Source organism: Oncorhynchus mykiss, chromosome 10 (assembly GCF_057628025.1).
Source record: "Oncorhynchus mykiss isolate SJ-2025 chromosome 10, ASM5762802v1, whole genome shotgun sequence".
Lineage (NCBI taxonomy): Eukaryota > Metazoa > Chordata > Actinopteri > Salmoniformes > Salmonidae > Oncorhynchus > Oncorhynchus mykiss.
The window spans coordinates 89,360,912-89,373,411 of record NC_143031.1 but is presented as its reverse complement, the minus strand read 5'-3'; the positions used below and the strand labels follow the sequence as shown (position 1 = coordinate 89,373,411).

Sequence of the window (12,500 nt, the reverse complement as noted above, 5' to 3'; positions counted from 1 at the left end):
CCAGTATGTTACAATTCCCTTCATAGGATGCCTGGAGGCAAAGTCAATAATATCCGTAGGGTGATTGGTTGAGCGTTCTTGGTCACTCTGGGCCCTTAACAAAACACAAAACATGGCAGACAATTTCTCCTCGTATCTGAAATCACATCAATGACAGTTCTTTTAAAATTAAAAGACAAATCTAAGATTCCCGCGCAGAAACCTTGTCACCAAGATGGGCCAGCTAGCTACAGGGTTGGAGTCATGGTGGGCTTGCCAGCTAGCTACAGGGTTGGAGTCATGGTGGGCTTGCCAGCTAGCTACAGGGTTGGAGTCATGGTGGGCTTGCCAGCTAGCTACAGGGTTGGAGTCATGGTGGGCTTGCCAGCTAGCTACAGGGTTGGAGTCATGGTGGGCTTGCCAGCTAGCTACAGGGTTGGAGTCAAGGTGGGCTTGCCAGCTAGCTACAGGGTTGGAGTCATGGTGGGCTTGCCAGCTAGCTACAGGGTTGGAGTCATGGTGGGCTTGCCAGCTAGCTACAGGGTTGGAGTCATGGTGGGCTTGCCAGCTAGCTACAGGGTTGGAGTCATGGTGGGCTTGCCAGCTAGCTACAGGGTTGGAGTCATGGTGGGCTTGCCAGCTAGCTACAGGGTTGGAGTCATGGTGGGCTTGCCAGCTAGCTACAGGGTTGGAGTCATGGTAGGCTTGCCAGCTAGCTACAGGGTTGGAGTCATGGTGGGCTTGCCAGCTAGCTACATGGTTGGAGTCATGGTGGGCTTGCCAGCTAGCTACAGGGTTGGAGTCATGGTAGGCTTGCCAGCTAGCTACAGGGTTGGAGTCATGATAGGCTTGCCAGCTAGCTACAGGGTTGGAGTCATGGTGGGCTTGCCAGCTAGCTACAGGGTTGGAGTCATGGTAGGCTTGCCAGCTAGCTACAGGGTTGGAGTCATGGTGGGCTTGCCAGCTAGCTACAGGGTTGGAGTCATGGTAGGCTTGCCAGCTAGCTACAGGGTTGGAGTCATCTAAGACTTTTTCTTATGAAACACCAGGACATTTTTCCCATTCTTTTTTTTATTCTGGAGCCAGGGGGTGAGAGATGATTCCACCATGGGCAGCAACAACTGGATACTAGTTTATTTTCAGCCACATACTCTATGTTCAACTCATAGCTAGTTTAAGATAGCTACTGACTGAAATGTAGATAGGTAGCTAGCATGTTGGCTCACACTGGCCAGACAGTAGCCAACAAGCTAACTAGCTAATTGTTGATGCCAAAGGACACAGTTAGCTAGACTCTGGAGCTAATGGGCACACAGGCTACAGTGGCCAACTGCTTAGACATGGTTACACCATGGAAAACTAGTTTGTTTTCTGACAAATATGTTCAACTCATAGGAGGATTTAGGAAGATAGCTAATTACTGCAATGTAGCTAGCAAGATCAGTGGCCAGGCAGTAGCCACTACTAGCTAGATCAGTGGCCAGGCAGTAGCCACTACTAGCTAGATCAGTGGCCAGGCAGTAGCCACTACGAGCTAGATCAGTGGCCAGGCAGTAGCCACTACTAGCTAGATCAGTGGCCAGGCAGTTGCCACTACTAGCTAGATCAGTGGCCAGGTAGTAGCCACTACTAGCTAGATCAGAGGCCAGGCAGTAGCCACTACTAGCTAGATCAGTGGCCAGGCAGTAGCCACTGCTAGCTAGATCAGTGGCCAGGCAGTAGCCACTACTAGCTAGATCATTGGCCAGGCAGTAGCCACTACTAGCTAGATCAGTGGCCAGGCAGTAGCCACTACTAGCTAGATCAGTGGCCAGGCAGTAGCCACTACTAGCTAGATCAGTGGCCAGGCAGTTGCCACTACTAGCTAGATCAGTGGCCAGGCAGTAGCCACTACTAGCTAGATCAGTGGCCAGGCAGTAGCCACTGCTAGCTAGATCAGTGGCCAGGCAGTAGCCACTGCTAGCTAGATCAGTGGCCTGGCAGTAGCCACTGCTAGCTAGATCAGTGGCCTGGCAGTAGCCACTGCTAGCTAGATCAGTGGCCAGGTAGTAGCCACTACTAGCTAGATCAGTGGCCAGGTAGTAGCCACTGCTAGCTAGATCAGTGGCCAGGCAGTAGCCACTAGTAGCTAGATCACTGGCCAGGCAGTAGCCACTATTAGCTAGATCAGTGGCCAGGCAGTAGCCACTGCTAGCTAGCTAATCTTGGAAGACCTATTCTGTGATACATTTGCGATAACTTGCTCATATCAAGCAACAGACAGTTTGTGGAAAGGTAAAAATAGCAATTATTGGACTCGTTTTATAAATGATCGGACAGTGAAACTAAAATAGATTGGTAACTAGCTGGATAGGCTTTCATTTAATTCCCAATGAATTCGGTGAAGTCGTACAGTACTTCCTGCCATGACTAGATGGCTCTGCAGCACAGTACAGTACTTCCTGCCATGACTAGATGGCTCTGCAGCACAGTACAGTACTTCCTGCCATGACTAGATGGTTCTGCAGCACAGTACAGTACTTCCTGCCATGACTAGATGGCTCTGCAGCACAGTACAGTACTTCCTGCCATGACTAGATGGCTCTGCAGCACAGTACAGTACTTCCTGCCATGACTAGAGGGCTCTGCAGCACAGTACAGTACTTCCTGCCATGACTAGATGGCTCTGCAGCACAGTACAGTACTTCCTGCCATGACTAGATGGTTCTGCAGCACAGTACAGTACTTCCTGCCATGACTAGATGGATGGTTCTGCAGCACAGTACAGTACTTCCTGCCATGACTAGATGGATGGTTCTGCAGCACAGTACAGTACTTCCTGTCATGACTAGATGGTTCTGCAGCACAGTACAGTACTTCCTGCCATGACTAGGTGGCTCTGCAGCACAGTACAGTACTTCCTGCCATGACTAGATGGTTCTGCAGCACAGTACAGTACTTCCTGCCATGACTAGGTGGCTCTGCAGCACAGTACAGCACTTCCTGCCATGACTAGATGGCTCTGCAGCACAGTACAGTACCTCCTGCCATGACTAGATGGTTCTGCAGCACAGTACAGTACTTCCTGCCATGACTAGATGGCTCTGCAGCACAGTACAGTACTTCCTGCCATGACTAGATGGATGGTTCTGCAGCACAGTACAGTACTTCCTGCCATGACTAGATGGATGGTTCTGCAGCACAGTACAGTACTTCCTGCCATGACTAGATGGTTCTGCAGCACAGTACAGTACTTCCTGCCATGACTAGGTGGCTCTGCAGCACAGTACAGTACTTCTTGCCATGACTAGATGGTTCTGCAGCACAGTACAGTACTTCCTGCCATGACTAGATGGTTCTGCAGCACAGTACAGTACTTCCTGCCATGACTAGATGGTTCTGCAGCACAGTACAGTACTTCCTGCCATGACTAGATGGCTCTGCAGCACAGTACAGTACTTCCTGCCATGACTAGATGGCTCTGCAGCACAGTACAGTACTTCCTGCCATGACTAGATGGTTCTGCAGCACATCTGTGTGATGTCACACACCCAAGAAGACTCAGCCAATTACCCTACGGGTGAATATTAATGACTTTTTCTCTAGGTATAGTACCAAAGGAAATTTGGTGACCAGTTCTGTCTACAACATGGCCGAATGCTTTCCCAGCCCCAATAGGCTGTCTTCCACCAAGGAAATAACACACACAGAAGCCTGCATGTGCAATAGCCCCAGACAGCTGATATATACTGCAGGAACAACGTGTTGTAATGCTTTCTCCTTTACATCCTGACCCTGCCCTACCTGATGCAACTGTCTGTCTGTGTGTGCGTCTGTGTGTGCGCCTGTGCCTGTGCCTGTGCCTGTGCCTGTGTGTGTGTGTGTGTGTGTGTGTGTGTGTGTGTGTGTGTGTGTGTGTGTGTGTGTGTGTGTGTGTGTGTGTGCGCCTGTGTGTGTGTGTGTGTGTGTGCGCCTGTGTGTGGGTGCCTGTGTGTGCATGCCTGCGTGTGTTTGTGCATGTGTGTGCGTGTGCCTGTGTGTGTGTGTGTGTGTGTGTGTGTGTGTGTGTGTGTGTGTGTGTGTGTGTGTGTGTGTGTGTGTGTGTGTGTGTGTGTGTGTGTGTGTGTGTGTGTGTGCATGTGTGTGTGTTTCCCAGGAGAAGACCAGTGCTCTGAGCCTCAGCAACGTAGCAGGTGTGTTCTATATCCTGGTTGGAGGGCTGGGTCTGGCCATGCTGGTGGCCCTGGTGGAGTTCTGCTACAAGTCCCGGGCCGAGGCCAAGAGAATGAAGGTGGCTCAGAACACACTGCACCTGGCTCAGAGCGCCCACAACCAGAACACCCTCCCCTCCTCCTCCTCCTCTCACAACTCACACAACTTTGCTACTTATAAGGAAGGCTACAACGTGTACGGAATGGAAAGTGTAAAAATCTAGGAGGGGTAGGAAAGAGGTTCTCACAAACCAGCCACCCTGTCAGTCAATCAGTCAGTCAGTCAGTCAATCACACCTTGCCTGTCCATCTCCTCTCCCACTCCTCCCTCTTTCCTCTCCCCTCCTCTCTCCTCTCCTCCCTCCACTCCTCCATCTCTCATCTCCCCTCCTCATCTCCTCCCTCCACTCCTCCATCTCCCCTCCTCATCTCCCCTCTCTCCTCTCCCATCCATCTCTCCTCCCCCTCCTTTCCCTCACATCTCTCCTCATCCCTCCTCTCTCCTCTCCATCCTCATGTTTAAGAGGGGAGGGGTACGCTGCTTATTGTTAGCTACTGCTGTGTGTTTCTACCTAGTCATGCTTATTGCTGACCTTTGGCCTGTCACACCCCATACTGTCACCACACACCATACTGTCACCACACACCATACTGTCACCACACACCATACTGTCACCACACACCATACTGTCACCACACACCATACTGTCACCACACCCCATACTGTCACACACCATACTGTCACCACACACCATACTGTCACCACACACCATACTGTCACCACACACCATACTGTCACCACAAACCATACTGTCACTACACACCATACTGTCACACACCATACTGTCACCACAAACCATACTGTCACCACACACCATACTGTCACCACACACCATACTGTCACTACAGACCATACTGTCACCACACACCATACTGTCACACACCATACTGTCACCACACACCATACTGTCACCACACACCATACTGTCACCACACCCCATACTGTCACACACCATACTGTCACCACACACCATACTGTCACACACACCATACTGTCACACACCATACTGTCACACACCATACTGTCACCACACCATACTGTCACCACAAACCATACTGTCACCACACACCATACTGTCACCACACACCATACTGTCACCACACACCATACTGTCACCACACCCCATACTGTCACACACCATACTGTCACCACACACCATACTGTCACCACACCCAATACTGTCACCACACCCCATACTGTCACCACAAACCATACTGTCACCACACCCCATACTGTCACCACACACCATACTGTCACACCCCATACTGTCACCAAACACCATACTGTCACCACACACCATACTGTCACCACACACCATACTGTCACACCCCATACTGTCACCACACACCATACTGTCACACACACCATACTGTCAAACACACCATACTGTCACCACACACCATACTGTCACACCCCATACTGTCACCACACACCATACTGTCACCACACCCCATACTGTCACACACCATACTGTCACCACACACCATACTGTCACCACACCCCATACTGTCACCACAAACCATACTGTCACCACACCCCATACTGTCACCACACACCATACTGTCACCACACACCATACTGTCACCACACACCATACTGTCAAACACACCATACTGTCACCACACACCATACTGTCACACACACCATACTGTCACCACACCCCATACTGTCACCACAAACCATACTGTCACCACACCCCATACTGTCACACACCATACTGTCACCACACACCATACTGTCACCACACCCCATACTGTCACCACAAACCATACTGTCACCACACCCCATACTGTCACCACACACCATACTGTCACCACACACCATACTGTCACCACACACCATACTGTCAAACACACCATACTGTCACCACACACCATACTGTCACACACACCATACTGGCACCACACCCCATACTGTCACCACAAACCATACTGTCACCACACCCCATACTGTCACCACACACCATACTGTCACACACACCATACTGTCACCACACACCATACTGTCAAACACACCATACTGTCAAACACACCATACTGTCAAACACACCATACTGTCAAACACACCATACTGTCACACACACATTACCTATATATTTACTGCATTTACTACATTTATTAAATGCTGCATTTATTCCATACTACATATACATTTACTATATTTACTAGATACTACATATACATTTACTATATTTACTAGATACTACATATACATTTACTATATTTACTAGATACTACATATACATTTACTATATTTACTAGATACTACATATACATTTATTACATTGACTACATACTACATTTACTGCATTTACTACATTTACTACATACTACATTTATTACATTGACTACATACTGCAATTACCACATACTACATTTATTACATACACATTTACTACATTTACTGCATTTACTACTTTTACTACATACTACATTTACTGCATTTACTACATTTACTGCTTTTACTACATTTACTACATACTACATTTATTACATTTACTACATACTGCAATTACTGCATTTACTACTTTTACTACATACTACATTTACTGCATTTACTACATTTACTACATTGACTACATATTACATTTACTGCATTTACTACTTTTACTACATACTGCATTTACTACTTTTACTACATACTACATTTATTACATTGACTACATACTGCAATTACCACATACTACATTTATTACATACACATTTACTACATTTACTGCATTTACTACATTTACTACATTTACTACATTGACTACATACTACATTTACTGCATTTACTACATTGACTACATACTGCATTTACTACATTGACTACATACTACATTTACTGCATTTACTGCTTTTACTACATTTACTACATACTACATTTATTACATTGACTACATACTGCAATTACCACATACTACATTTACTACATTTACTGCATTTACTACATTGACTACATACTGCAATTACTGCATTTACTACATTGACTACATACTACATTTACTGCATTTACTACATTTACTGCATTTACTACATTGACTAAAGACTACATTTACTACATTTACTGCTTTTACTACATTGACTACATACTACATTTACTGCATTTACTACATTTACTGCATTTACTACATTGACTAAAGACTACATTTACTACATTTACTGCTTTTACTACATTTACTACATACTACATTTATTACATACACATTTACTACATTGACTACATATTACATTTACTGCATTTACTACATTGACTACATACTGCATTTACTGCGTTTACTACATTGACTACATACTACATTTACTGCATTTACTACATTGACTACATACTGCATTTACTACATTGACTACATACTGCATTTACTACATTGACTACATACTACATTTACTGTGTTTACTACATTGACTAAAGACTACATTTACTACATACTGCATTTACTACATTGACTACATACTGCATTTACTACATACTACATTTACTGCATTTACTGTGTTTACTACATTTACTGCATTTACTATATACTGCAATTACCACATACTACATTTACTATATACTACATTTACTACATACTACATTTACTACATACTGCATTTACTACACACTACATTTACTACATACTACATTTACTACATACTGCATTTACTATATACTGCAATTACCACATACTACATTTACTATATACTACATTTACTACATACTACATTTACTACATACTGCATTTACTACACACTACATTTACTACATACTACATACTGCATTTACTACATACTACATTTACTACATACTACATTTACTACATACTGGATTTACTACATACTACATACTGCATTTACTACATACTGCATTTCTACATACTACATTTACTACATACTACATACTGCATTTACTACATACTACATTTACTACATACTGCATTTACTACATACTACATTTACTACATACTGCATTTACTACACACTACATTTACTACATACTACATACTGCATTTACTACATACTACATTTACTACATACTACATTTACTACATACTGCATTTACTACATACTACATACTGCATTTACTACATACTGCATTTACTACGTACTACATTTACTACATACTGCATTTACTATATACTACATTTATTACATTGACTACATACTACATTTACTGCATTTACTACATTGACTAAAGACTACATTTACTACATACTACATTTACTGCATTTACTAAATTTACTACATACTGCATTTACTACATTGACTACATACTACATTTACTACATTGACTACATACTGCAATTACCACATACTACATTTACTACATACTGCAATTACCACATACTACATTTACTACATACTGCATTTCTAGATTTCAACATACTGCATTTACTACATACTACATACTACATTCACTACATACTGCATTTACTACATACTACATTTACTACATACTACATACTGCATTTACTACATACTGCATTTACTACATACTGCATTTCTAGATTTCAACATACTGCATTTACTACATACTACATTGACTACATACTACATTTACTAAATACTGCATTTACTACATACTGCATTTATTACATACTGCATTTACTACATACTGCATTTACTACATACTACATTTACTACATACTGCATTTACTACATACTACATTTACTACATACTACATTGACTACATACTACATTTACTACATACTACATACTACATTTATTACATACTGCATTTACTACATACTGCACTGCTACATACTACATTTATTACATACTGCATTTACTACATACTGCATTTACTACATACTACATTTACTACATACTACATTTACTACATACTGCATTTACTACATACTACATTTACTACATACTACATTTACTACATACTGCATTTCTAGATTTCAACATACTGCATTTCTACGTTTACTACATACTGCATTTACTACATACTGCATTTACTACATACTACATTTACTACATACTACATTTACTACATACTACATTTACTACATACTACATTTACTACATACTGCATTTACTACATACTACATTTACTACATACTACATTTACTACATACTACATTTACTACATACTACATTTACTACATACTACATTTACTACATACTGCATTTACTACATACTACATTTACTACATACTACATTTACTACATACTGCATTTCTAGATTTCAACATACTGCATTTCTACGTTTACTACATACTGCATTTACTACATACTGCATTTACTACATACTACATTTACTACATACTACATTTACTACATACTGCATTTACTACATACTACATTTACTACATACTACATTTACTACATACTGCATTTCTAGATTTCAACATACTGCATTTCTACGTTTACTACATACTGCATTTACTACATACTGCATTTACTACATACTGCATTTACTACATACTACATTTACTACATACTACATTTACTACATACTACATTTATTACATACTGCATTTACTACATACTGCATTTACTACATACTGCATTTACTACATACTGCATTTACTACATACTACATTTACTACATACTACATTGACTACACTTACTACATACTACATTTATTACATACTGCATTTACTACATACTGCATTTACTACATACTGCATTTACTACATACTACATTTACTACATACTACATTGACTACACTTACTACATACTACATTTATTACATACTGCATTTACTACATACTGCATTTACTACATACTGCATTTACTACATACTACATTTACTACATACTACATTGACTACATTTACTACATACTGCATTTACTACATACTGCATTTACTACATACTGCATTTCTAGATTTCAACATACTGCATTTCTACATAATGCATTTCTACATTTTACATATCTATACATTTATATTTCTACAGCAAGTGGAGCTGACCCTGACCATTGCATTGTTTATTTTGTGTGCGTGTGCGTGTGCGTGTGCGTGTGCGTGTGTGTGTGTGTGTGTGTGTGTAGATGACATTTACAGATGCCATGCGGAGTAAGGCCAGGCTGTCCATCACGGGGTCCTCTGGAGAGAACGGGCGTGTTCTGACCCCTGACTTCTCTCACCCTCCTGACTTTCCCCGCGTCCCCTACCTCCGACCAGGACTACCCATGAGCCTCAGCATGACTGACCTCTCCTGACCACTCCCTCACAGTGCCTTACAGCCAATCAGATCACAGAGAGCCGCCGGCCAACTCCACATCAACCCATCACGTTTTTCAGAGGACTGGACTTCCTTCCCGCCCTCTTCTCTGATTGGGCAGACAGCTCTGGGCTGGTGATGTCATCACTCTTCCCCTCTAATCTCTCCCGGGAAGTGAAAACAACCAACCACGGCACACCTATCCATTTCCATAGTGACCAGCTCTGATTCAAGCACACGAGACTTCAGCTGCATCAGACGCGATTTTATAAAGCAAGTTGATCAACTTCACAGGGGAAATAATTATATTTTTTAAGTATTTTCAAAAGCTTCCATTTAATAGAGTGAGTCAATATGATCGCCTGTATACTCCGACTTCACTACCGCTCTGTACATAGGACTAGTTATAACAATAATAATAACAATAATGTTATATTAATTATATGAATAATAACTATAATAATGATGATAATAATGCTTGCTCTGAACCCTAACCCCTGTTTTCACTAGAGACCTAGTTTGACCTCTGAACCCTAACCCCTGTTTTCACTAGAGACCTAGTTTGACCTCTGAACCCTAACCCCTGTTTTCACTAGAGCCCTAGTTTGACCTCTGAACCCTAACCCCTGTTTTCACTAGAGACCTAGTTTGACCTCTGAACCCTAACCCTTGTTTTCACTAGAGACCTAGTTTGACGTCTGAACCCTGACCCCTGTTTTCACTTAAGACCTAGTTTGACCTCTGAACCCTAACCCCTGTTTTCACTAAAAACCTAGTTTGACCCTAAAACAACAGATGGCACTGAGGCCAGAAACTAAAAATAGACATATATGGCCCATGAACAACAGCCATACTGTATATGGCCCATGAACAACAGACATACTGTATATGGCCCATGAACAACAGACATACTGTATATGGCCCATGAACAACAGACATACTGTATATGGCCCATGAACAACAGACATACTGTATATGGCCCATGAACAACAGACATACTGTATATGGCTCATGAACAACAGACTTTGGTCTTTATATGGACAAAAGACAGTGCCATAATAGAGTACCAATGCCAAGTACAGGAGAGTGCCAAAAGAGGGACTTGAACCAATAAACTGGTTCAGCCAAAAGAGGGACTTGAACCAATAAACTGGTTCAGCCAAAAGAGGGACTTGAACCAATAAGCTGGTTCAGCCAAAAGAGGGACTTGAACCAATAAGCTGGTTCAGCCAAAAGAGGAACTTGAACCAATAAGCTGGTTCAGCCAAAAGAGGGACTTGAACCAATAACATGTTCAGCCAAAAGGGGGACTTGAACCAATAAGCTGGTTCAGCCAAAAGAGGGACTTGAACCAATAAGCTGGTTCAGAGACAAGAGGGACTTGAACCAATAAGCCTGTTCAGCCAAAAGAGGGACTTGAACCGATAAGCTGGTTCAGCCAAAAGAGGGACTTGAACCAATAACATGTTCAGCCAAAAGGGGGACTTGAACCAATAACCTGTTCAGCCAAAAGAGGGACTTGAATCAATAAGCTGGTTCAGCCAAAAGGACTTGAACTAATAAGCTGGTTCAGCCAAAAGGACTTGAACCAATAAGCTGGTTCAGCCAAAAGGACGAGAACCAATAAGTGGGTTCAGCCAAAAGGACTTGAACCAATAAGCTGGTTCAGCCAAAAGGTCGAGAACCAATAAGCGGGTTTAGCCAAAAGGACTTGAACCAATAAGCTGGTTCAGCCAAAAGGACTTGAACCGATAACAAGGTCCAGCCAAAAGGACTTGAACCGATAACAAGGTCCAGCCAAAAGGACTTGAACCGATAACAAGGTCCAGCCAAAAGGACTTGAACCGATAAGCTGGTTCAGCCAAAAGAGGGAGTTGAACTAATAACCAGCTAATGCACAGTGACTCCCTCTAAATTCCTGATTACTTTACTACTGAACTCTGATGAAGATGATGATGATGGTAATGATGATGGTGATAATGGTAATGATGGTGATGATGGTGATGATAATGATGATGGTGATGATAATGGTAATGATGCTGATAATGGTAATGATGATGATGATAATGGTAATGATGGTGATGGTAATGATGGTGGTGATCACGATGATGGTAATGATGATGATGATGATGAT

General features: G+C 42.5%; 1 protein-coding gene across 7 annotated transcripts in view; it reads left to right on the top strand.

Annotated features, from left to right (window-relative positions):
- LOC110516909 (glutamate receptor 2) overlaps positions 1-11,765 on the top strand; it is a 65,770-nt gene extending 54,005 nt beyond the window's left edge. For 2 of the 7 annotated variants that reach the window (XM_090188495.1, XM_090188494.1), the window contains exons 15-16: positions 4,115-4,398; positions 10,194-11,765. In XM_090188495.1, coding sequence (XP_090044621.1) covers positions 4,115-4,393 — 279 coding nt within the window. In that variant the 3' untranslated portion in view covers positions 4,394-4,398; positions 10,194-11,765. Of the gene's footprint in view, positions 1-4,114; positions 4,399-10,193 lie in introns of those variants that run through there. The other 5 variants (XM_090188492.1, XM_090188497.1, XM_090188493.1 and 2 more) reach the window with 4 other exon arrangements.
- The last annotated feature ends 735 nt before the right edge of the window (positions 11,766-12,500 follow it).